The following is a 27,816-nucleotide window of genomic DNA, read 5'->3' on the forward strand; positions in this document are numbered from 1 at the left end:
AACTGTGCCCCCATGTTTGAGATTCCCTGACAAATTGAAATAATCTCCTAGCATCCATCCTGTCAAGCCCTTTCAAAATCTTGTACTTTTCAATGAGATCACCTTTCATTTTTCTAAGTCTCTAAATTTGCTCAGCTATGTCTGATCATCTTAGGTTTAATTAAGTGAACCGTAACTGTACTGCCTTGAATGCAATATCCTGAATGTGGAGACCAAAACTGCACTCACTACTACAGATGTGGTCTTACCAAAACCCTGTACAGTTGTAAGAAGACATTTTTTATTCCTGTAGATTAGTCACCTTGTAGTAAGGCTAGCATGTCATTTGTCTTTTGAGTTGCTTGCTATACCTGCCTATTAACCTTCTGTGTATCTTAAGCACAAGCACATTCAAATCTTTTTGTTTATCAGAGCTTACAAGTTTTACGCCTTCTTAAAAAAAGTTATTCTTGTAAAGTAAATAACTTCACACTTAATTATCCATCAGCCATCTTGTTGTATACTCACTTAACCAAATTGTATCTTTTTGCAGCCTCATGGTCCTCCACACAGCTTACCTTTCCACCTAGCTTTATATCATCAGCAAACATACATACATATTCTGTCTCTTCATCTCAGTCATTAATGTAGAATGTAAATAGCTGACTACTCTGCACTGACTTTTGTGCTCCTGTATTCACTGCCTGCCCTATTTATGCCTGTTCATGCTTGTTATCTGTTAACCAGTCCTCTGTCCCTGCTAATATATTACTCCTAGTCATGAGCCATCATGTTGTTGATTAAGCTTGTGTGGCAACCTACTGAATGCCTTTTTAGAAATCCTGGCACACTGTATCTACTGCTTCACTTTATCTATCTTACAAGGTACATCCTCAAAAATAAACTCCAATGAATTTATCGAACATGGTTTCCTTTTAGTAAAATCATGTTGGTGTATTCTAATTATACAGTACTTTTCTAAATGCAATGTTAAGACTTACTTAATAGTGCATTTTAGCGTTTTCCCATCAAACAATGTTAGGCTAACTGGTGTGTTGATCCTTATTTTTCTTCTTCTTCATTTGTGTCGCAGTTGCTGACTTCTAATCTGATGGGATCATTTCCAAATCTAAGGAATATTAGAAAGTGATAGTTAGCCTGTCCACTATATTTTTTAGAATGTCTAAAAAGCAATAAGCTGTTCATTTCTTTACGATTTGAGTCCATCACTAAGTATAGAATGTTTAGTTATTGGATGCTATAAATTTACCCCCAAAAATTTGCTATTTAAATTAATTTCCTTTATGTTCAGATTTAATATACTTTCATCTTTGTAATCATACAGATGTGTGTAAAGTGTACTCTGAACAAAGGGCTATTCGAGTCAAGCGAGTAGTGGATAAGAAAAGATTGTAAGTAACGTAAAATCATAATGCTCAATTTGATCTTCAGAGGGCAGTTTGCAAATTGGAAAGCTATATATTGATTGAAATTGACCCTCATTAGGGTATCATAATGTCATATTGTCTCTGTTCTACCATTATTGTTGGTTTTCCCTTAATCATTTGCCATCAGTCATGTAATGCAATGAAAGCCACGCTTTGCGAAAGCTCAGTACTTGAGTGCAAATTTCAATCTCCTGGCAGGGAATTCTTATGTGACAAGCTCCGTCTGTCATTTTGTTGCCTGAACATTGAATAGAGACTATACTAACTGTTACTTGACATGGAGTAGGGGAGGGAACATTTAGATTATTCCTTGTATTTTTGACCAGCAAGAAAGCATCTTTGGAGGACTGCTATTCAGCCTGTACAGCTTCATCTGAGGTTGTCTAGTTTATAATAGCGATTATACAAATTTTAAACCTTATGAAAGATGGCTGGGTTTACATAAGGTGAAATATGGAAATTGTTTAAATCTAACATTGATTCTTCCCCCACCCCCCCCCAAAAAAAAAACCTGCATCCGAATCAGCACACCTGCAACTTCAATTCCAGCAGAGTTAGGATAGCTATTGGAGATGTGTGGCCCCCACTACTCATGCCAGGAAGGGTTTTGTCATTTAAGGATTATAATTAGGCAGCAGGCTGTTTAAATGCTTGTATGAACAAAGACAAGAAGGAAGGGATGAACCTAATTGGGCATATATCAGAGGCACACCTCCTCCAAAGATGTACGTGCTTCCGTCTATACCCCCGGTCCACCAGTGCACTCTCCTGGCTCCTTGGGCTCCACTATTCCTCTCTTCTCTAAATCCTTAGGATGTACCTCTTTGCTATGATCTTCCTCGAGCCTCATTCTTCAGTCCTGGTTATGCATCTTGCTTAAGTCTGACACTGGAATGGATTACACCTGTTTCTCTGTTCACTTGGTCAGTAGCTTCCAAACTCAGGACTTCCTTCCAAGTGAATGTCTAATTATTGGACTTGCACAATGTCGCTTATTTGCAGTGCATCTTACAGCTAACCTTCCTGCTAGGCCAGTGTGTTTATGAAGTTTTGGAGCAGTTATTGTGGTCAAGATCAAGTTTTAACTGAATACTTAGCTCCAAATGCAATATTGATATAACACACTGAACTAGGAAATTCAGACAAACAAGAGGTTGTGTAGAATTCTTAAGGGACTTGACAGGGTAAATAATGAAAGAATGTTTCCCCTCATGGGAGACTCTAGGGTATAGTCTAAGAATGAAGGGCTGCCAATTTAAGACACAGAGAAGGGGGAGTTTCTTCTCTCAGTGCTCTTTGGAACTCCATCCCATAGAAACCTGTGGGGGTGGAGTCCTTGTGTAGATTTGAGGCTAAAATAGAAAGATTCTTGATCAGTAGGGGAATTGAGGGTTACGGTGAAAACCACAGGAAAGTGGATGTGAAGTCTGTTGGATCAGCTGAGATCCTATTGAATGGCGGAGCAGGCTCGATGGGCAAACGGTCCACTCCTGCTCCTATTTCTTATGGTCTTCAAATAAGTGCAGAGAATAAATATTTTGTGCAATCAAGCAAACCAATGAAAGTAATAGCTGTAAAAGATGTCATTAGGACTATTGAAGCAAGAATTTTATTTGCAACTGGCTAAAAAGAGTAATATGGAAATGGAACGTGAACAGAAGAATCAAATTACATGAAATAATAATCATAAATACAAAACTTTGTAACGACACTAACGGCTCACTTACTACAGTAGTTTCAGGCAGAGCCATAGAGATCATTAATAATGGTCTTTTGATATCTTGTTCTATAACATCATAAGAAATGAAGATAACATCTGAGGTAAAGGAATATTCAAGGTTGCATGATTGATAAAATTTGTCTAATTGTGAAAAATTAATATTATTTTACTTCTGATCCTCAGAAGCCATTTTAAATTCAAGTTATGATCTTGTGAATCAGGAAATATAGGATTGAGTAATTCTAATCCATTGTTGCACACTGTTCTGACAGATTTATTTTTCATAGGTCAAGACTTGAACCTGAACAACATAGCAACAAGACATTAGTACCATCTCCAGAGAATATTCCTCCTGTCAGGCCAGAAAATTCAGAGGAGCTCGTCGCAAAAGATGAAAGCAATGGTTTGTAACATTAAATATTGTGAGTTGCATGCTGTAGTTTGTGATTATTGGAAAGCCAAGGCCTTGCCATTTTCCTATTCAGTGATGCAATGTATAAATAGTTATTGGTAGAATATGGACACGAACATACATTAGAAGCTCCAAGAACCAGAGGACTGAATTTATAACTACAACATATGTAAAACAAATAGAATCAAAAGTGTTGTCTTGTTGATTTACATAGTTTACAGCATTTAAAGGTTTGTATTATACAATGCAGTACTAAGTAGGGAATTAGAAAGACGAATGTCACCATCTATACAATGTGTAGAGTTTAGTTTTAAGTCCACACAGATAACATTCGTTTGCTACTTAGTTCTCATTTGCACAATTAATTTGCGAATAATCTGAGTAGACAATTCTATCATTAAAAATATGGGATAGATGTGAGTAATTTAAATTTACTTAAAATTAAAAAAAGAGATCATGTGGATGAATGCAACGAGTTTGAATGAGATAAATTTTCCTTAGTTTAGTAAATATTCTTGATTTTTTTAAGTTAGCCAGATAATATTGGAGTTGCAATGTTAACAATTTATTTTAGCGAATCTATGTCAATGGTGGCAAAATAAACATCCTATTACAATTCCATCGCTTGATAGGCGACATTTTATCGTCATCATGGAATTTCATTGTGAGTATATTGATAATTCACATTATCAGAGAAAAATAAAGCATCTCATACCTCTTTATCCAGCTAATTTCGTTTTAATCTTTAATAGGATGTAGGCATCGTTTTTAAGATCAGTAGTTATTACTTATCCTTCATTGTGTTCAACTATGTAGCATTCTCCGTCATTTCGGAAGGCAGTTAAGAGTCAACCATATTGCTGTGGATCTAGAATCTGTAGGTTATTACATCGATTGTAGGTTAATGGTCATCATCATTGAGACTAGCTTTATATTCCAGATTTATTAATTAACTTCAAACTCCAGATGATATGGTGGAATTGAACCTACTCCCCAAGAGCATGAGGCTGGGCCTCTGAATTATTAGTCCTGCGACATTCCCTGAGACTGATGTAGTATTCTGGAATTCAGAGCTATCTGGCATGACGTCAATCATAAAATGCAGTTATAATCAAGTTAGGACAGGAGTACTAATTCTGTTCCTTGTTCCATTCATCTAGTGGTCACAACAAAGTGTGAATTTAATAGGGCAATGATGTTTGCAGTTGCATATATCTCAGACCATATGTGGTTCAGAATCAGAAATAAGTCAGCTAGGTTGTTTAAGTAACAAATAAGATCATGTAACCTCTCTCAATGTATTGTTGAGTCAGTGACTTTATTTGAGCAGCTCATGTTCTTTGCAAATGCAATACTTTTCCTTACTTCCTCTGCTTTGCAAAGTGTCTTTTCAAAAACTCCAAGACATAGATATAGTCCAGTTAATTATATTCTAAATTAAGATGCCAGATAAACAATCTCATAATCATAAAGTTCTAGATGACTGATTCAGATGTATTTGCTGTTAATAGCACTGATACAGAGTTTACACATTTTTTTTCCCGACCAATTTCATGATCTTTGGTGAAAGCAGTTGCTAATTTCAGAATATTTTGTTCTCTGTTCAAGTAATATTTTATCCCATTGAAATAAATTAAACAAGTCTTAGAATGGACTATGACTTAGAGGTGTCGGTGTTGGACTGGGGTGGACAAAGTTAAAGATCACACAACATCAGGTTATAGTCCAACAGGTTTATTTGGAAGCATGGACTAGTTCAAGATGTCAGGTTGGCAAGCAAAATGTAGTCAGTAGGCCAACATGATCAGATTGTATTGATTTTAAAGAAGTAAAGATTTACCACTGATAGATTGAAAGTGGAAAGCAAGGTACATCAGAAAGTGACTAGGTTATGATAAACTTGGTCTTCACTGGATAGATTTAGTACAAGGAAAGAAGTATCACAGATTTGAAGAAATCAGTGGCCTATTAATGAAAATAATAAATGCAAAAGATCACAACGGGTCAGACAGCATCCATGGAGAGCAAGCAAGTTAACATTTTGAGTCTAGATGTACCTAGATGATTGATATTTTCCCTCATTTCTATAGCAAATGTCACAGGGAATAATATGCAGTGAACAATCACTACCGTGACTCTGATTCAAACCAAGGTTGCTGAGGCCACAACACAGAATACTAACCAGTATACAATCATGGCCCCGCGCTTAATTATAAACTCCGTTGTTACTTTTACTTCCCACAACCCAAAAAATGCATCAAAGCCTTCCAAAATTTATATTATTTCTCCTCCATATTCCTTCTTGAGGTAAATTACGTGGGGATCCTTCTAGTAACTGGTGATTAAGCAATCTTCTTTTGAGTACCTTATGATTGTGGACTCCTTTTTTTGCCAGGCTGTACATTGTGTACAGGCCTCTCCCTCTGTTCATTAAATCAGAGTGGTGGCATGTGAGACCTTTAGGTTGGCATTAATTGTCCAGTCAAGGATCTCAGTTGGTGAATCGATGAGTGGCATTTGTAACACTTGCCCTGTCATTTCTAAAATCTTGACGGGACTGGCAGTAAGGAAGCTGTGGATAACAAGCCACCCAATATTGCAGCGGCAAACACAGAATGCTGGAGAAACTCTGTTCTGAAGAAGAGTCATATCAGACTCAAAATGTTAATGCTGTTTCTCTCTCCACAGATGCTGTCAGATCTGCTGAGTTTCTCCAGAATTCTGTGATTGTTTCAGATTTCCAGCATCAGTATTTTACCATTAACCCGATTTTAAAGGTGTGCCTGCTCACTTCTGTGTCCATGAGTGGCCCATAAAATCCAGTTGCTAGGATTTCTAATTTTATTAATTGTGAATAATTGAAGTGCACCAAACAGTTGCTTGAATATTTATGAAGCACTTGTTTGAAAGACTTACTAAATGGAATGCCTTTTGCAGAGATAACATAGAATTATGTACAACTTATAGCACAGGACATGCAATTCAGGCAAGATGTCAGTAATAATATTTATGCTCCAAATAAGCTTTCTTCCAACTTAATTCATCTCATCCTTATACCATGTCCTTCTGTTTGTTTCCCCTTCTGTATTTATTCAAATTCTACTTCAATTTTTTTGAGGACATCTGTAACAAGATTGCATATCAATATCAATATTAAAATTATCTTTCACAGATAAAAGTTTTCCAGAAGTACATGAAAATTTGGGTTTTTGGGAGGACTCAAAGGAAGATGAACTTTCACCAGAAGAAATTCAAATGGTAAGTTTCATCCTTCAGTGCAATTAATTGTGACAATGTTAACTTGCTCACCAGTTATTATTTCAGTTACAGTCTGTGATTCCAGGAAGATGCCAGATGGTTGCTTTCTCAGCAGCAAATGCTAATTTATATCATAACTTTACTGCATTTTAATGACTCCAATAACAAAGACTTTTGACATCGATTTACGGTTCTCATTCTTCCAAAGAGGTTTAACCTTCACAATCCTTTCAGTGTATCCATCTCTTTGTTTTCTGAGCTACTGTGTTTCTTTATTGTAGAATTAGAAAATTCCTGTATGTGCTCAGGAGATAAGATTAGTATTTGTGACGAGAGAAACAGATTCAGCTCTAACCCTTCCATTACTTCTGATGAAAGGTAGCTTTAACTCTTTCTTTCTCCACAAGTGCTATCAGACTTGTTGATTGACCCAGCTTTCTCAGTTTTCCTTACCAATTTTCAGCATCTACCGTATTCGCGTACATCAGGAGAACTGCTCTGCTGTTTTTCAAATAGTGCCTTGAAGTTATTAGAGACAGAAAAATGTACCTCAAATTAATGCCTCATCTGGAGAACAGCAACTTTGATGCTGCAACTCTTCTTTAGTGCTGCCTGAAGTATTGATTTGACTATGTGCAATATGTACTCAAGTCTCGAGATTGGGACTTAATCCACCACTTACTGACCCATAAGCTAAAGTGCCATTTCCAAGCAAAGTCAACACTGATGTTAGCTCATATATAAAAGCATTCCATGATTGACAATCCATCTAACACTATCAGCATTCACTCTCTGCACTGACAACACTTTCCTGACTTGAAAATATATCACTGTTGCTGAGTCAAACTCCTGCAGTTCCCTTCCTTATAGCACCATAGGTGTATCTACTGCCATTCACTGCAGCAGTTCAAGCAACTCACTGCCACTTTCTCAATGGCAAGTAAGGATCGGCAATAAATGTTAACAATATTTTATCCACATCTTGTGAATGAATTTTTAAAAAAGTGTAAATTTGTGTCACTATATCAGGCCATAACTGAGGGAATAATTTCGTATTAGATTCCCTACAGTGTGAAAACAGGCCCTTCAGCCCAACGAGTACACACCGATCTTCCGAAGAGCAACCCACCCTGATCCATTCCCTATCCTATATTTATCCCTGACTAATGCACCTAACACGATGGGAAATTTAACAAGGCCAATACACCTGACCTGCACGTCTTTTGAATTGTGGGAGGAAACCGGAGCACCCAGAGGAAACCCACTCAGACACAGGGAGAATATGCAAACTCCATACTGGCAGTCGCCCGAGGCGGGAATCGAACCTGGGTCCCTGGCGCTGTGAGGCAACAGTACTAACCCCTGAGCCACTGTGCCATCCCCAAATTCTGATCAAGGCCTCACTTAGCCAGTTTTCTTGTTAATAAATCACATTTCCAGTATCTAAGAATTCCTTATCAGCTGTTGATTCAATCTGTTCCTCCAGAACTGAGGTATTTAAAATGGCAACCTTCTCTCATCTTCTAACTTTAGATTAAGCTCCCAGTACAAATTTTAAAATCTGAAGAGGGTTTTGTGTATTAGATACAAAGAAGGGTGATCAAATTCAGCACTGAGTGCTGGCATTGAAAGGAAGAGGCATAGTTGACATTTAAATGTCACAATAACAGAAACGCATAATAAAAACCTGAGAATATTTCTGAAAAAGAGACATGCTGTTGCAACTTTACATCTTGCATTTATCAGGACAGATAATGCAAGATAAAAAGCTTCAATGGCTTTAGAAATACTGAAGTTCTGTAATTACAAATGGCTGCACCTACACTTGAGTCTGAGATACAACAAAATGACACATGAATGACAGCCAACATGGAGTGTGTCTTGTGGAGTAAAGCCTTTCTGATGTTATCCTTGCATAAAGATAACATATTTTGGGGGTTTTCTTGGTTGGGTTGGATGGGCAAGCTGTATGGGCCGTCTCGCCTTCAGCTTGCATCATAGGCAGATATAGTTGATCATTGTGCAACCATAATTACGAGGTGGACTATTGAAAAATATACTTAATAGACTGGAACTTTTTCTGTAGAAGAGAGGGGACTAAAGATGACTTATTCAAAGTATGTAAGATTATGAAGTGATTTGATTGGGTTGATACAGAAAACATTTCCACTTGAGGAATTATAAATTAAAGATGGTTACTAATAAATCCAGAAAAGAACTTGGGAGAACCTTTTTTAACTAGAGACTGATTAGAATGTGAAACTTGCTATCACATAGAGTGCAACTAGGTAAACATATATGGGAGAAAGGAATAAAAGGCTATGTGGTTAAGCAAGGGGTGAACTAGGCTGAAAGGAGGCTAATGTATACCATTAATACTGGTATAAATCAGATGGCTCACTTCCATTATATTTTTTCTGTATATTTATACTAACAATACCTGAAGAGTACAATTAAAAAGTATAATTGTGAAGTACTGACAGTTTGCCCAGAACATCAATTTCGCTGCATCTTGGATGCTGCCTGAACTGCTGTGCTCTTCCAGCACCACTAATCCAGAATAATGTTTAATGGCAGTTTAAATGATCCAAACTAATAGCTTTCAATTTGGTCTTTATTGTATTTGGCTAGCTGTTGCAAATTAACCATATGCCTAACCTATGGATTTATTCCAAAGTGAAGACATTTAACTCTGACATTATTGAGATGATATTCATTCAAACTCTGCCTTGCTGCACTGAATGCAGCTGGGATTACCAATCATTTGGCATTGCCTTGAAGTTTCCAGGAGTTCCAAGCTACTGTCCCTGTCACAGGTGCAAGCAATCCAGAAGAAAATAAATGTTATTAATTTTGTTTTCTTTGAACACTTTCATTTATTAATTCTAGATATATTAGTAATGAAAGAAAAGAGCTATTTAACAATCAGAGGTGTGGACATCATTCAGGCTATGACTGAAGTTATGTTCATCTTGCATAAATACCAGGCAATAACCCCAAATCCAACTACAGCAAACCTAAGCATCTCCCTTAGACATTTATAAAACCTCTCCAGTGTGGAAACAAACCATTTGGCCCATCAAGTTCACAGGGACCCTCTGAAGACGATCCCACGCAGACCCGATCCCTGCTTTTCACATGGCTAATCCACCTAACATGCACATCCTTGCACACTATGGGCAATTTAGCATGGCTAATCCACCTAACCTGCACATCTTTGGGCTGTGGCAGGAACCAGAGAACCCAGAGAAAACCCACACAGACACGGGGAGAATGGGCAAACTCCACACAGACAGTCTCCCAAGTGTTGCAATCATTGAATTACCCACTGTCAGTATCTTGGAGGTCATCATTAACCGGAAACTGAACTGAAACAGCCATATAAACACTGTTGCTACAAAAGCAGGTCAGAGGCTGAGAATTTTATGGCAAGGAATTTGGCTTTTGTCTCCTCAAAGTCTGTTCACCATCTACGAGGCCCAAGTCAAGAGTACTACCTACTTGCCTGGATGAGTGCAGCTGTAACAACACTCAAAGTTCGTACCATCCAAGATATAGAAGCCTACTCAATTTGTATTCCATCCACCAGCTTCAGCATTCACCCCCTCCAACATTGATATACACTGTGCCACAAATTACACTGTGTCAACTCACCAAGTCTTGTTGACAGCACCTTTCAAGCCTACAGCCGGGACCACCTAGAAGGATAGATGCAGCAGATTCATAGAAGCACCACTACCTGCAAGTTCCCTCCCAACCACACAGTATCCTGACTTGAAACTATATCTCTGTTCCTTCACTGTTGCTGGGACAGAATTTTGACACTCCCTGCGAACAGCCTGTGTGCATTCCACAAAGACTGCAGCAGTTCCATAAGACAGCTCTTCACAGCCTTTTCAAGGGTACATAAGGAAAGCCAATAAACAGTGGTCAAGCCAGTGATGCCCTAACTCTGAAAGCAATTAGATTAAAGAAGAACAGTGCACATGAGAACCAGCCTATGTGGCAACCAGTGGCAGTAGTGAGGGGATGGAGAATGCTTGGAGGTGAAAGACCATGCAACTCAACCTCCAGAAATGTGCTGAACAAGAGTTGGTAACTGTAATTTCAACTGTTCATATGGCCAAATTTAGTAGCCACTGAATAACACAGATTAGAAGCAGGGCCATTGGGCTTGCTATGTCATTCAGTACAATCATGGGTGGTCTGATTGTAGCTTTGATTCCCTTTTCCTGTCTGTTCGCCCTATAATCCTTCATTCTTGTTGATACATCTATGTGATGTAGCCTTGAAAATATTCAATGACCCATGCTCCACTGCTCTCTGGGAAAGAGAATTCTGGAGATTGATGTCCCTCTTAAAGAAAAAGTGTTCTCCTCATCTAAGTCATAAATAGGCAAGCCCAAATTTTTAAACTTTGTTCCTAAGTTCTAGACATCCCAGAAGGGGAAACATTCTTTTATCATCCACCCCTCCAGCTTCCCTCACATTGTTATACATTTCAATAAGATCATCTCTCACTGTTCTAAAATACAATGATTATCAGCCCAACTGCATTTCCTTTCCACATAAGTTAATCCTTTCAAACCAAAAATTAGTCAAGTGAAATCTGTTTGAACTATTTCCAATGCAATGATATCTTCTCTCAAGTAATGAGGTGCATTCCAAGGCCTTTTACACCAAAGCAATACACCCCTACTTTTATACCAACTTCCCTTGCAATAAACACCCAATATTCCATTTGCCTTCCTAATGACTTGCTAAAAGTGCATATAGATCCATTGTGTGATTCATATACCAAGACACCCAGATCCCCTTGTACAATAGAGATATACAGCCTTTCCCCATTCAAGGGCGGCACGGTGGCTCAGTGGTTAGCACTGTAGCCTGACAGCACCAGGGTCCCCAGGTTTGATTTCTACCTTGGGTGACTGTCTGTGTGGAGTTTCTGCCCGTGTTTGCATGGGTTTCCTCCGGGTGCTCCGGTTTCCTCCCACAGTCCAAAAATGTACAGATCAGGTGAATTGGCTATGCTAAACTGTCCATAGTGTTTAATGCATAGTCAGAGGGAAATGGGTCTGGGTGGGTTACTCTTCAGAGGGTCGGAGTGGACTGGTTGGGCTGAAGCGCCTGTTTCCACTCTGTAGGGAATCTAATCTAATATGCTGCTTTATTCTTTCTGCCAAAACTTACAAGAAAGAAACAGATCATTTACAAAACCTCTTGTATATAAGTTTGAAACTAATGGAAGTCATCTGTACCTTGGATCAATATTCCATAGAAATGAATTGAAATGATTGTAAACAATAAAATAATGACTTCCAATTTGATTTGATTAACTTGTTTGCTTCTCCACAGATTATAATTCTACTGAATTATAACACCTTAAGAGAATTTGAACTTTTGGAAAATGCTGCATAAATGTTACATTTTCAATCACTGATCTAAGTCTGTTTTTGTTGCAGTAACATCTAGGGGCACTTGCTATATGGGTATGAGGTAGCATTGAAAGGCAGCAGAACATAGTCCCATTCTATTGCAGCTGTCACCATTCCATATTATTGCTTTCAATGTATTCGGTTTCTCGCCCTACCAAATACATTTTAGTATCTCCATATACAGAGTTTATCCTGCCATCTTCACTTGCATGAGCAGTTTATTCTGTCTTATTTTTGTTTCTAGCATTTGTTTAATGGAAAGTACTTTTGTGTTTTCGCACAGAGGCTAGTACAATTGCAATATTTAAAAGGCATCTGGACGTATACATGAATAAGTGAGGTTAAGAGGGATGGGCCGAATGCTGGCAAATGGGACACGACTAATTTAGGATATCTGGTTGGCATGAATGAGTTGGACCGAAGGTTTTGTTTCCATGCTGTACATCTCGATGCCTCTCATAAGTAAATAGACTTAAAGTTATGAATTGAATTGATTACAGTAATAGAAGATGTAGTGTGCTGCCGAAAGATGGAGAGCTCACTTGTTATTTGAGAGTTCTTGAGCACGATAGGAAAGTGTCCCATACATTTCCATCACACTGAATTACTTTCATCTGTCAGTCCCTTTGAACTTGGTGATTTGTCCATTCTGAATGTGCCCTATGTTTGATTAACTTTTCTTTAAACATGCATAACTACTATTTATAGGTAAATATAAATGAATTGCTTAATTGAAAGAAGAGGGAGATGAGTCATTGAGAACTTTGGGATTCATACTGATTCTTCCAGTGTTCGTGCATCTCTGACCTCAGTATCCTGATTTGTTGTATAGGCGGAAAGCATATTGCACATGATTGAAAGGCTGTTAAATGCAGACATCAATAGTGAGTGTTGTCAACAAAGTAAACATCTTTGTCGATGTGAACTACCTGTGGTCACAAATTGATTTGTTTGTCTTTTTTGAAGTTGACAGTTATTATAAGTGAACCTGAGATAGGTGGACTTGTTAAGAATATTCATATGTTTTATATTTTGCATGATAATTGATACTGCACTTTATTCCTGGCAGTTTGAGCAGGAAAACCAGCGTCTTGTCAGTGAGATGAACAGCCTGGTGGATGAAGTAAGGTAATTCTAACATCATATGGTTCTCTTGACAGAAAAGCATAAAAGGGAAACAATTCAGACTTAATATAGGCTTTAATATAACTAATGCTTCAGTCAACTGTTCGTGAAAATCATTGTAAGTTGACAGAGATGTTAAATTCCTGGATATTTGAAGAGAAGTGTTTACCTAGATTATGAATCATATTCGGTCTGAGTCTGAATAATTGTAAAAGCCAACACACAGTCCTCCCTGTCAGATTTTTGTACTATTTCGGGGACATATTTTTTGCAATTCACATCCTATAATAAAGTCATGATCTATACTGATTCAGTTACTTTATATGTGGACCATCCAATTAGCATGCTCACATGTTCAATGTTTTCCCCAATGTTTTTGCTGAAGACAAAAACTCATGACAATTAATACAATGAAATGTGAGCTTCACAGCTTTGCTTTCAAACAGGGACAATGGTTGGAACCATTGGAGGGAATCAGGGAAGAATGCAAAGAAGGGAATGACAAACTGAGGCTGCAAAGGAACAGCATGCGGTGCTGAGAGAACTCTCAGGCAGCAAATCATTGATGTGAGATTCTCATTAATATTCTGTCCCTTCCAAAAGTATCCACAGCTGTACTTTTCCACTTATCCTAGTCTTCACAACTGTCAACTGAATGCCCCCACTCAACTTCATGGATGTTATCCTTACAGAACTAAGACTAGGAAGTACAAATGAAATTCAAGATAAGATGATCATCAAGATAATTCATCACTCTTCTTTGGACAGTTGCTTCTACTGAACATAAGACAAGATGCCTGTCTTTAATGACCTAGTACCGGTGCTGAGACTCACTGAGTAACATTCCCAATGGCTTTACGAAGGGAATGATCCTCTGAGCTCTGACTGTACAAAGCTTAGCAGCAGACTGGATTATGTGAAAGTGAGGACTGCAGATGCTAAAGATTAGAGTCGAGAGTGTGGTGCTGGAAAAGCACAGCAGGTTAGGCAGTATCCAGGGAGCAGGAAAATCGACATTTAGGGCAAAAGCCCTTCATCAGCTTTTGCCTGAAACGTCGATTTTCCTGCTGCTCAGATGCTGCCTGACCTGCTGTGCTTTTCCAGCACCACACTCTTGACAGCAGAATGTATTATCTCAACCATGCCAACAAGGACACTGCTTGAAAATGTTATGGGGGAGCAAGCATGCTGTCAGTCTGATTACAGACAGCATTTGTTGCAATTCAGTACTCCTGCTGTGCTGTATGATACGATTGACTAGGAGTGATCAAACATGCTGAAAAGCCATATCATCATTATTGTTTGTAAGAACATGTTGGAGCCCAGGCCGAGTCTAAGATTCTGTCCAAGTTTTTAGAGCTTCCGTCAATGGGGTCTGAATATAGCGTTCATGGTGCTGACAAGTCACTCCATGGTTGACTGTGCAATTTGGATATTGTGCATGAGGACCCCACATAAATTGGACATGGACTTACTGGCAGGCTGCCTGATTTACATTGACATTTATGGTTTATAGCCAAGTGTTCTATAGGTATAGAAGTCTTACATGTCCTTCTTTGCATCAGGGTATGAGGTTACCCTGCAGTGTTATCCTGGGTGTTGAACTGTTTAGTCATTCAATTTTTTCTTGTTACTTTAAACACCATAAATCATAAAAATATATTTTTATAAATGTGTGTATTGAACCCATTGGTGTGTAACAGTGCAGGATATTAGGTTTACATTGACATACCATATTTCACAACTCCAGCTGGTATAAACTGATTCATGAACATTGCAATACTATGCTAAACTTTGATCTCTACATTCCATGCATAACCTCTATAAATCCTATTTAAACAAAGATACATAGTGACAGCAGAATAATGTAACCCCAGCAAGGTGCACTTAGCCCTCCTCAGTCTCTCCAAATATCCAATTGCTATAGTTATATTGCTCTCAAAAACCCTTCCCATTCCTTGTAAATACAAGTGACCATTTTAACGTGTTCCAGACCATTCAGGGAGGGCTGAATGACTCTCACATTCCATCACTCTCCTTGTCTGTGGGGATATACTTGCCTCAGGCTCCCTTACACAATATATCCCATGCTCAGCAAAAAAAAATGTTTTAACTCATCATGTGCTGGTCCCATAAACAATGCAGGGCATTTTAAATAGTATAGACACTAAATAGTCCTATCTGTCTGCCAGTGCACGCTTGTACTCAGAGTTTCCCAATCAAGATGTCTCTGCTCTAGATTCTGAACTTAGTCAGCTGTCAGCCTCTCAGCCTAGATGAGTGAGTGATCCACATTCTATCCTTTGAAAACTTGAGGTCAAAACTCTGTGTTTCTTGCACCAAGTCCCGTTTATGTATGCCCTTATGGTTGATAATCTACTTAGAGCCCCAGTCAAACAATGCCTCAGGTTTAAAATTCTCATTCTTGGGTTTCAAGTCTCTTCATGGCTTTGCCCCTTGCTATCTTTCTGATTTGTTTTTAAATCTGCTGTTTTCTATTTCATACCTTTTATTCACACCCATTTTAATGCCCCACTTGCTAGAGATTATGCCTTCAGCCACCTAAGCTCTGAGCTCTTGTATCCTATCCCTAATCTTCTTTATAGTGCCTACAGGCCTCTGATCAAGCTTTTGACCATCTGTCTTAATACTACCTATGTGGCTCAGTGTCTAATTTTCCTCAGTTTGTGCCTTCTTAGATTAAAGGTGTGAAATGAATATAAGTTGCAGTTTTGCTCTGACAAGGCTAAGCAGAAGGAGATGAGTGACCAGCAAAATCTGCATTCGTTTTCTTGCATGTTAGGTGAGGATGAAATTTTATTGAGAAGGGAAAGAGTGATTTAGCTAAGATCCCTCTGGAAGAAACCATATTCCTGAAATGCACACTGCCTGCAATGTATGTGATAGTCTCTTAGTGTGGACAGAATGTATATGAATGCTTGGCCTCTTACTGTGGCTTCCTGATGTTCAATGCCAATTTTCCTTGCAAGAACGAAGACAATGAGTTAGTATCCATCTGCTGAAATGTTTTGAGGACATGCATTTCAGAGAGATTAATAGTGTGTGGAAAGGTAGCCATCGTGTGAGGCAGTGATGGAAGTGTTGATGAGGCTAGCAGATGCAGGGTAATGTAATAGCTGCAGAGTGAAGTAGAGTGAAGTGTGCTGCAATAATTGGAAGAGACTGATGAGAAATAGGGAGGGGATAGTTGTGAGTACTGAAATTACAGTTCTGCAGGCTAATGCATTGTGCAGTGAGAGGTATGAATTAGGCATCATACCTTAAGTTCCTCTTGGGGTCATTGAATGTTTTTCTGCATTGCATCCACATCCTTTGACAAAGCTTCTGGCAGTGTCTGCTCTGACATTTTGATCCACATTTGCCAGGGGGCTAACTGCGATTCTTCATCTAGTCAGGGAGAAGAGTGAGGTTTCAGCTCCTACCAAACTTCACCAGTATCGCCAAAGCTATAACTGATAATCAGGGAGCTTTTCCAATGTTTTATCTACCTAGCTTTATTTAAACACCAGTGAAATGCTAATAGCAGTTGTCGTGCATTCCCTGCCCCTCGTCTCTTGTAATTAGCATCAGTGACATCCCCTGTCCAGTCACCATGCTAATAAAGAGGTAGTGTTTCTGGCTGCTACATACCTCATATTATTTAGACATGGGGGACTAATTGAACATGGTTCCTGAATCCATGTGCATAGGCCCATCATTAGACCATACTCACTATTTTGCTCCATTTTCAACAATTTGTAAATTTGGGGCCTCTACTGCAGAACCAGCAAACAGAAGTAGACAAATTAATATGTTTCAGTTGAGACCGAGATTAAAAGAATCTCTCCCCTTAATTGTGGATCTTTGATATATACTCCTAGCAAAAGCAATGACACTTCTATTCAATAGACTCATTGACAGATACCTAAATCTATATCTGCTGAGGATTAACAGACAGAAAGACATGTGCAGAATCAGAAAATCACATGCTACCATGAATGAAATGAACACTGTGCAACAAGGGCTATGGATATCCCAGCAGAATGATACTGGCCTGCATCAAATTTCATGTATTTTAATATTGGATTAATAACTAGGAATTTTACCATATTACCTTGGGGTTCAAGAGAAATTTCACAGGTTTCCGCTCATGCATATTCTCAGTTACCTCCCTCAGGAAAATAAATAAATGGTCTGGAATTCATGATATTGTAGATGAGGCTCAATTGTGGACGTGAAGGCCTTTGACCTTTTTCATTGCCTATTTTTGTGTGTTCAAGGTAGCCAGTATCGCTTCAGAACATTTCCAATTTTCTGTCTCTTGTGCCTTCTGAGAAATAGCTATTTTAGTTATTTACTTTATATTCTTCTCTCTACCTAAAAAGAACAACAGCTGTTTTAAATTTGGGCACTGTTCAGAGGTCAGAGGTAGCATAACTTAATCTAAGATGAAAGGCGTAGTGCCGTGAGTTGGAATGGAAGTCTCGGTGTGAATGCACTGCCAGCATTTTTGGACAGCTTGCAAGTGATTATTTTTGAGACTCTGCCCTTAGATCTGATCTGAAGCTTTGTTTATGGTATTTGTTTTGTCAGTTCCAGAGTATTGCTGCCAGTATATTAAATGAGAACTGCAGAATTCAAAAGCTATTTGTTCAGGCTGCGTGTTGCTCTTCTGGCTGTGTTTGTTGATGAGGGATTCATGTATGAGCAAAAATTAGAATTATTAACATTCATAAAACAGACTTCAAAAAGATGCAACAGGGCATTGATAAAGAGTAAATCAACATTCCTTCAAAACTAGAGGTTTGGGGAAGTGATAAGTAAGATCTTAGCATCAGAAAAGTACCAAGGTTTTCATAGATTTTCTGTTCTCTCATCCCTGAGAACATGGGTTTGATTCTAACCAACAGAGATGTGATGAAAATCTCTTTTGCAAAACAGGCTTGGTCAGTCTGAATCCAATTTTACATCTCTAGCTAAAGTGTTTATCTTTATATAGTAGTTTATCTTCAGTCCATCAAAACTTTACAGCTATTGCAGAACAATCGATGTTGAGTGTGACAGGAAAAACCATCATCCCAAACACTGCTAGAGTCAACAAGTGTCGTCACCACTAATTGAGGGCACATAGGGATGGGAAAGAATGTGGATTTACCAGCATCCTGTTCGACCTGGAAATAAATGATTAAAAAGAAATCCTAGTATGGGTGCAAAGAAAATAGTGTTAATCTTCAGTAGATACTGATTTAGGTGTCTATCAATGTAGCATTTAGAAAATCCTCAGGAAGCTTTGAATGGAAAAAGTAAGTGAAAATCTAATCTAATGAGTTTGGGGCTAAGACATGTTATTGTTTTAGAAGATTTATTTTAGAAGTTGTAATGCCCAAGCTATTCTAGTACTGAAAATAACTTCAACTAAAACAAAAGCTTAACCTCTGACTCCATTGTTCAAAGATCTAAACAGGAAACCAGCAAATTCTGGAAATCAGAAATAAAATCAAAAAGTACAGGAGGCTGTCTGTTGTTTAAATAGGATACACTCTCAGTTGTGACACTTAATGAGAATCCAATTAGAATTATTTACTGTGATATGCAATAAGAATATGAAAGAGACTTGGCACAATATTATCTGTTTTGGTGATGGGGATTTCAGGAGAAGAATTATGTCTTATTTTAAAAACACCAAATTGTCATTATCCGTTTGTTACTCATTTCAAATGAAAACAAAAAGCATCAGCCCAAACTCCTGAACCCAAATCAAGCAAAAGATAAATGAGTTTTCTGTTGCTGCCTTTTACTCAGCACAAAATAAACTCTTTTGTTTTAAATCTAAAAATAGGCAAATTGAAGGAAAAGTGGTTGAAATCTCCAGGCTTCAAGAAATTTTTACAGACAAAGTTCTTCAACAGGTGAGTTAAGGTTCACACTATGTTGTAATAACTATCACACTAAATTAATTTATTCTGGACAACACAGGTGAATTCACTAAATTTGAATGCATTGATCAAATTCAATCACACCTTTTCTTTACCATCTATTAAGTAGAATCAATCAGAATTAATTTAAATGTGCTTGAAGCCAAGTAATGCTTGTACAACAACTCATTGCTATTAGTTATGTTTATTTCCAAGGCACTTGTTGTGATGTAATGAAACTGGGGTCTTCACATTTAATTTCTCACCCCAGCTGGAAACAACTGAAATTGCACCATTTAAAATTTAGATGCAACAGTGCATTTTAACAGGAATAAAAAAAAATTGACAGCCAGGGTTTTCGCTGTGCAGTGACGCTTTTCAAATCAGATTTTTGAGTGATGGAGAGCTGCTGTCAGACATAAATTGTTACTCTGGGTCTTCTTTCATCTAATGATCTTTTTTGGAGATATATTTATTATGCTCCATGCCATTTTTATAGATTTATCAACTTAATATTGATTAAAATTCACATTTACCTTTCTTGTAGTTTAAAACATTGGTACAATCAATTTTGCTATAAAATGACTGGAGCATTTTTAAGGATGCTTATAATGGATTTTGTTTTTCAATATTTTGCTCACTTCCTGGTTTTGTTGAATCCATAAAAACAGCTAGTTCCTGAACTTGCTTTCAAAATTTGCATTTTTATGTATAGAAACCCATATGAAAAATTGCATTTACAATGAATGTGTAATCAATATTTTGAAATAATAGGCATTTTGTATCACTGAAAATAAATGATATCTCTGCGCCACAGTAATTTTAAATACCAGATACATCATAATTAATTTTAGATTTGTCACGTTCTTGTACAGCAATGTGAAGGTTTGAACGTTGCTGGCTGCTGTAATATTGCATGTTAGTGAAATGGAAATTATTGCCATCATGTGATATTTGTCATGTAATAATTACAAATGGTGACTTCTTTCTTCTTCCTTGGCAGGAGAAAGAGATTGACAGCATTCATGAGCTCGTGGTGGGTACAACTGAGAATGTTAAAGAGGGGAATGAAGACATCAGAGAGGTAACAGCTGTTGCTGGTTGACAAATGTAAATTTTGCAGCTCTCACTGTATAATTCATTTCTGCAAAATTATTTCTAAAAACTGTCATTAATACAAACCAGTGTTATTGAGATTTTTACGTTAAGTTTGAAGTTCCACCAGCTATAATGATACGATTTGAACCCATGTCCCTTGAACGTTAACCTGGGTCTTCAGATTGCTAGTCCAGCAACATTGCCACTGCACCACTGTCGTGTGCAATTATAAATTTTATTATCGTGAAAGAATTTTGAGGTAATTCTGTTCCTTTCTGAAGATTGCTATTATTTCACCAGAATTAATATCTTCCAAAGTTCCTTAGTTTAACTCTCCTTGATCAATATACACCCAGCAGAGATTTGACTTTTAGCTCTGGTGTATTTGATTTGATTTGATTTATTATTGTCACATGGAGCAATGTACAGTGAAAGCTTTGTTTGCGTGCAGTACAGGCAGATCATACTATACAAAGTGTATTAGGACAATAGAACAGAGCGAAGAATACAATGTTATGGCTGCAGAGAGAGTGCACTAAGGGAGAGATCAACGTTTAAATTTTAAAATTTGAAAGGTCCATTCAGAAGTCTGATAACAGTGGAGAAGAAGCTGTCCTTGATTCTGTTAGTGTGTTTAAGCTTTTGTATCTTCTGCCCGATGGAAGAGATTATAACCGGGGAGGGAGGCACCTTTGATTATGTTAGCTGCTATCCTGAGTCAGCAAGAAGTATAAATGGAGCCAATAGATGGAAGGTTGGCTTGCATGATGTTCTCAGCTATGTTCACAACTCTCTGTAGTTTCTTCCAGTCCTGGGCAGAGCAGTTGCCATACCAAGCCATGATGCATCTGGATAGAATGCTCTCTATGGTGCATCTATAAAAATTGGTCATAGATAATTGGTAGTTCTGTCTGATTCAGGGAGAAGCGTCAGTGAATTTATTTTAATAAGTATAATCTGTAATCTATAATTAACCTTTTTAAGGGAAGAAAGTTAAAGGCCTTAGAGAATGCAGAAGATTTATGAGAATAGTACCAGAGAAATGTATTTTTGTTGCCTGAAGAAATGAAAGAACAGAAAATGTTGGAAATGCTCAGCAGATCAGGTAGCATTTGTAGGGAGAGAACAGAGTTAATGTTTCATTTCCATGAGCTTTCGTCAAAACTGGGGGCAGTTAGAAATGTGAGAGCCTTTGAGCAATGCACAGGTTGGACAAAACAAAGGAAGATTCCTGATCAGATGAACAATAGGTGAGATTACATACCAAAAACATTAACCTTGCCAGAGGAAACAGACAAAGAAACAAAAGATGCCTCTATATGTACTGTTGACTGAAAGTGAAAAACATTGAAATATGCAAAGAAAAGGAAACAAGTGGGGGATAAGAGATTACATTCTGGAATTCCTAAATTCAATATTGAGTCCTAAATTGCCTAATCAAAGGCTAAGGTTCTGTTCCTCAAAATTAGGTTGAGCTTCACTGGAACAGTGCAGCAGGACAAGGTCAGAGCCAGAAAAAGTCTTACATCTCCTATATTTGCATGCAAACATCCTATGAGGGCAGTCATTGAGGAGTGGGCCAGAGTATCATGGAGTTAATGGATCCATTGGAATACTGAACAGGGAAATGTGGGGAGGACAAGTTTTGTGGCTGAATTACAGCAATAATCTTGGCTTGGAGGGACTGCACATGTCGATTGATGCATTGACTCCCAGTCCCACAAGCTGCTGCTATGTTTGGACCTCAGACAACCTTGCACAGTGGTGGGAAAAAGATTACAGGGAACAGAGCATGACAGTGCAGGTGGCAGAAAGAAACTGAATCTGGTTGCTGGTTAGCATGGCCTGGGAGTTCTGGGAAGGAATGGAATGGAATCCTTACAGGATGTACGGAATAAGGAAGTGTAGTGGAAATAGCTGTAAGAGTCAATGAGTCATTCGAGTCAGAGAGATGTACATGAGAGAACAAGTTCAGCCAGGTGGACAAGGTGGTAGCTAATGGGCATTGTTTCAAAGAAGAATTGGAGAGCCATCAGGCCATCATGATGGAGGATGGAGTGTAGAGAGATTGGACCAGCAAATTAGAAACATTTAAAGTGACAGGGTCCCTCAGAAGTGGAAGTAGGTAAGGAAAGACAGGAGGGGATAAAAGACAAGAGTCAGGGAAGAAAGAAATCATTTCACTGGAATGGGAACTGAAATAATAGGTCCAATGAGACAGTCCAGTTTATCTTGGGAAGAATGTAGAGTCAAGCTGAATGGGAGTGGAGAATATGAAGTGAGAAGTTATGGAGGGAATCTCACTGGAGCAGCTACGGTCAGTGTCTTTTCTGGAAACAGTGTCTTAATGTTTAGTGGCAAAGTCATTGTGCAGGAGGTGGTAAAAGGAAGTGTCTGAGGGTTGGTGTTCCACCGTTGCAAATTAGAGGTTGGTTCAACACACAACAGCACCCACTTGGTAGGCAGGTCTAATATCTGAGGGAGACCTGAAAGAACAGAGTGCAGAAAAATCAGAAGAAGGCTAGATTGAGTGAAAAGAGCAGAAAAATTGAGGCAGCAAGCTGGCAGTTCTCAATCAGAAGGTAAAGAGGGTCTAAGAGGCCAGAAAGAGGTCCTGGGTGTCAGGTGAAAATGGAGAAACGGAAAAGGTTTGTTATGAAGTGGGAGAGCACCTGATTAAAGAAGTGGAGGCAAAGGTGACAGCAGAAGAGTGCAGCATCATGCCATTGGGATAAAACTGGTCCCTTTGAAAAGGGTAGATCATTCAGTGTCAGTGAGGAAAAGATTGGAAGGAGATGCTCCAGTTGAGAGTGGAAAAAACAATGAGTTCAGAGAGATACAGAGGGCATGGTACCCAGGGGTTGTTGGAGCTTGTGATCCTTAATGCCTGAAAGGAACTATAGGCTGAATCTTAGCAAAAATTGGCCAAGTATCGATTTCGGATTATTTCATAAGGCTTACTCTTTGTGAGGTCCAGTGAATGTCCTCAAGTAATCCTCTGCTATTCACCTCACTTTGTATCCATATGCTTCTATGGTGCCACTGTTGCACTACCATGCACTTACCAGTGCCTTCGGGACCTTCCGGGATGATACCACTGGCACCATATGTAGAGCCTAGCTATGCACCTGGTCAAACACTGCCCGTGATGAATATCTCTTCATTGCACATGTAGTAGAAAGGAAACAGAAATTATAAGCTTCTGTAAGCACATAGGTGGCACAGACAATGCTTTGTTGCAAATAAACTCTGATAATTATAAACACATTACCAGTTTACATAATCACCGGTCTACTCAACTGTCATAGTAACTGCAGTTACAAGAATCTTTCTCCAGAGGCTACTAGTCTTTAGTACCATATCATATTAGAACCTTGTTGGAAGAATTGCCTCTCTTTCCCTAATGCCCAGCACTGTATAATACCTTGCCATTGTTTGATGTGGGAGTGTCACATGATGTGACACTTTCAAACAGTTGAGAATGTTAACCTTTATGAAACAGCAAAGGAGAAGAAATAACAAACAAAAACACCACATTTGCTTCTGGGAGCAAACAGGGGATGCTTGGCATTTAAGCAACAATCAATAATCGCTCCATGCAACAACCAAGTGTCAATTAGGTTCTGTCTGGAAGGAGAGGAATTTGTTGAGTGTGTACAAGAAAAGTTTCTGATTCAGTATGTGGATGTACCTACAAGAGAAGGTACATCCACTTGAGAACTTGACCTACTCTTGGGAAATAAGGCAGGGCAGGTGACTGAGGGGTCAGTGGGGGAGCACTTTGGAGCCAGCAACCATAATTCTATTAGTTTTAAAATAGTGATGGAAAAGGATAGACCGGATCTAAAAGTTGAAGTTCTAAATTGGAGGAATGCTAATTTTGACGGTATTAGGCAAGAACTTTCAGAAGCTGATTGGCGGCAGATGTTCACGGGTAAAGGGACGGCTGGAAAATAGGAAGCCTTCAAAAATAAGAAAACAAGAGTCCAGAGACAGTATATTCCTATTAGGGTGATTTATTACATATTAATGAATCGAAACCTGCAATCCATTCGAAGTGATTAAAGACTTCACAGCAATCTAGATTTGTTCAATGCATCACATAATTTGTATGACACTTTGATCTTTTACTATAAATTGTATCCTATGATCCTGCCCTGCTAGCAACCTGACGAAGGAGCACCGCTACAAAAGTCTGTACTTCAAAATAAACCTGTTGGACAGTAACCTGGTGTTGTGATTTTTGACTTTGTCCATCCCACTCCAACACCGGCTCCTCCACAGCATTTAAAAGGCACCCGGATGGGTATATGAATAGAAAGGGTTTAGAGGGAAAAGGGCCAAGTGATGGCGAATGGGACTAGATTAGGTTTGGATATCTGGTTGGCATGGATGAGTTGGACCAAAGGGTCTGTTTCCATGCTGTACATCTCTATGATTCTATGACATTAGGTTATCTTGTGAATTGTGGACTGCAGCTAACCCTTTAAATGTTTCCTGTAATCACATCTGATTCACAGATCTAACTGTTCATCAGTTTGCGATGGCTAATGGCATGGTCAAGATTGTTTGCGGCCAGGACTTGTATTTGACATAATTAGTCACTGAATGTAGTTCGTATGCAATCCTGTGATTAGAGACATCTTATGTTAGTCCTGTGTTGAATGCAATTGTGCACTGAAGGACCCCACGTTGCTCACAAGGAGAACCCACTTCCTCAGACATGAGAAAGGACTTTGCCCAGCCCAGGTGTAGTGGCAGCCACTTTTCATTTCCATTGCAACTCTGATGAGGATGAAAGGCTTTGCAGATTGTAAATAGTTGACCATTCAATAGCACGTGATAAATTTCAGATTTTCAGCCACTATTCACCTCTTTGTTGTTTAAGGATTACTTTGATTAGGTCGCACTTTGAGGTTGGAATTTGGCAGATAAGTGCTTTACTTGACTGGCATTTGATGATTTCAAATTCAATGATATTTTTGCTTCTCTTCATATAACTACTTGGTCCAAGCCCCAGCTAAAAATTCTAATTCTTTCTTCATGATTTTTCTCATAAGTCCAATATCCATAAAGAATATATTTGGATCTCAAATCTCCATGTGCTTCATTTTCATATTCCTTTTTTATACTGGACTTGTTGAGTTGTAACAACCTAATTACAAGTGCGCTGTGAAGTAGAATTAAGGTAATCTAATGGGGAAATTATTAATACAACTGTCGACATTAATTTGCAGTACCATTTGTATGCGCGGTAAGGTTTTTCATTATATTTTTATTCATGCGCCATTTTAGACATGTTAGGACACAGCTCTGACCATCACATCCCGAGTTGGCCCATGCGGACAGGTATTGTATCACAAATCCCCCTCTAGCTTTTCGGTATTAGTTTCACAATGATGAACCAGTGTGCAATTGCAGGCTGTAGCCATGGAGTGTCACTGTTGAGCAGTTGTACTGAACCACAGACTTATTCAGGAGCCATGTTAGTAAATGTTGAGGAGTTAAGAAAGAATTGAGGTATGGAAATTATTTTTTAAATAATAGAAAGTTTTCGTGGAATTCTTCCCCCTCAACATTTATGGGCATTAATCCCTGATGGAAACTTCATTCAAACTCTGTTTGCTAAATGAAGCCTGAGAATCACACTGTTAGAGTCATAGAGATGTACAGCATGGAAACAGACCCTTCGGTCCAACCCGTCCATGCCGACCAGATATCCCAACCCAGTCTAGTCCAGCACCCAGCCCATATCCCTCCAAACCCTTCTATTCATATAACCCATCCAAATGCCTCTTAAATGTTACTTGGCAAAAGAAAAACAAATTAGTAAAACTTGGCAATGATGGCATTGGTCCAACTGATGTTTCCTGTTAAGGTAATACGTGTCCAGACCAGTTCCATCATTTCCATATTTTATTGGATTTTGTCCCAAAACTATCTGAGGTATGGAGTATTCCCTTGCACAAGAACATTGAGAGCCCTCACATCTCCTTCATTGGTTGGAAATTATTCTCTGTAATTAGTACAGGAAAAGCAAAGCACTGCTTATCTTTTCAAATCAGATGGGAGACCAAGAAGGTGAAATCAAAGGATAGCTTAATCTTTTCTTTCCTGCAGAGGCAGCATTATTAGGACCAGGATGGAAGGATAGACAAATGATTGTTTGGATATGGAAATCAATGACAAAAGTGAGAGTGAAAAGGGGAGGGGCAATGACTGTCCCCTCTATCAACCAACCAGCTTCCCCCCCAACACACACACACACACACACACACACAAAATCTATAGCAGATGCCCTTCAGTTCCTTGTTCAGTTGAAAACTCTAGGCACCTCTTCCTGCTTTATTTCACCCAACCAGCCTATCTTAATATCCTATTATCTCCCTCCACTGTTGTCACAATTCTTAGTAGGAAAGCAACTGGATTGTAACAAACAAATGAGTTGATACTTAATCTGAACATTTCGGTTGGAATTATTTATTGCAAATTGAATTGTTGTATGTAAAAGTTTAAAAAAAAATGACAAAGTAATGTTTTTTTTTGTCCCAACAGGCAATCAAAAATAATGCTGGATTTCGTGTGTGGATTCTCTTCTTCCTGGTGATGTGTTCCTTCTCTCTGCTTTTCTTGGATTGGTATGACAGCTGATGGTGATGGTCAAGGGTCCTCAATGTATTGCAATAACAGGACTTTATTGATGTTAATAATATAGAACTTGTTCACAGGAGATGAGCTTGCACCAAGCAGAATGACATCTAAAATCAGCACTTAGAATGAATTGTAATATTATTTATATAACATGTTTGTGTTGTCAGTTTAGTAACAACCTTAAATTGACATGTTAAAAGAAATTTTATTTTATATTGGAAATCTGGTGTATGATCATTTTTTCACAGGCAGCCATGTCAGATATAATCTTTTCTTGTGCTCTTATATCTAATTATGTTGATTTATAATTCTAAAGTCTTGAAATGAACCTGTGAACAGAAACAACATCAGGAGGCTTTCACTTTGCAGTTCTTGGTACTTTATTTCGAGTTCCAAGGATACAGTGCTTTCAATGTGGTGCACATTGTTGGTCAGCATGAAATAAATGCGAACTGTTGGCTTATTAATTAAGTCAAGTATATTGATCATAATTTGTTAATAAAAGTATTATTCTGGGATTATGAAAATCCCTTTGTGATCATTTGTTTAACAGTAGGAAACAGAGTTTTATCTTGAGGATAACAGGGTTATAAACTCCAAATAGATCAAGGCAGACCATTAAGGCACATTGTTTAACCTCCAAGTTTCTGACCAGTTAGCTCAGCTCAGCACGAATAATGGCTAGAGTGGAAAAGCATTAACCTGAGCAGCTCTTTGTTCAGGAGGAGAGAATTAACTTTAGGGTTCACGCTCCTGATTGCTCACTAATGAT

The 27,816-nt window shown here is 38.4% G+C and overlaps 1 protein-coding gene across 1 annotated transcript in view; it reads left to right on the top strand.

Annotated features, from left to right (window-relative positions):
* Positions 1–27,571, top strand: part of stx18 (syntaxin 18) — a 155,006-nt gene extending 127,435 nt beyond the window's left edge. Inside the window, exons 5-11 of the mRNA XM_060851389.1 lie at positions 1,325–1,391; positions 3,435–3,550; positions 6,732–6,817; positions 13,325–13,383; positions 19,220–19,289; positions 20,299–20,379; positions 26,949–27,571. Of these exons, the coding sequence (XP_060707372.1) occupies positions 1,325–1,391; positions 3,435–3,550; positions 6,732–6,817; positions 13,325–13,383; positions 19,220–19,289; positions 20,299–20,379; positions 26,949–27,044 (575 nt within the window). The 3' untranslated portion in view covers positions 27,045–27,571. The remainder of the gene's footprint in view (positions 1–1,324; positions 1,392–3,434; positions 3,551–6,731; positions 6,818–13,324; positions 13,384–19,219; positions 19,290–20,298; positions 20,380–26,948) is intronic.
* Positions 27,572–27,816: the final 245 nt, after the last annotated feature.

The sequence above is a fragment of the Hemiscyllium ocellatum genome, chromosome 36, assembly GCF_020745735.1.
Source record: "Hemiscyllium ocellatum isolate sHemOce1 chromosome 36, sHemOce1.pat.X.cur, whole genome shotgun sequence".
Lineage (NCBI taxonomy): Eukaryota > Metazoa > Chordata > Chondrichthyes > Orectolobiformes > Hemiscylliidae > Hemiscyllium > Hemiscyllium ocellatum.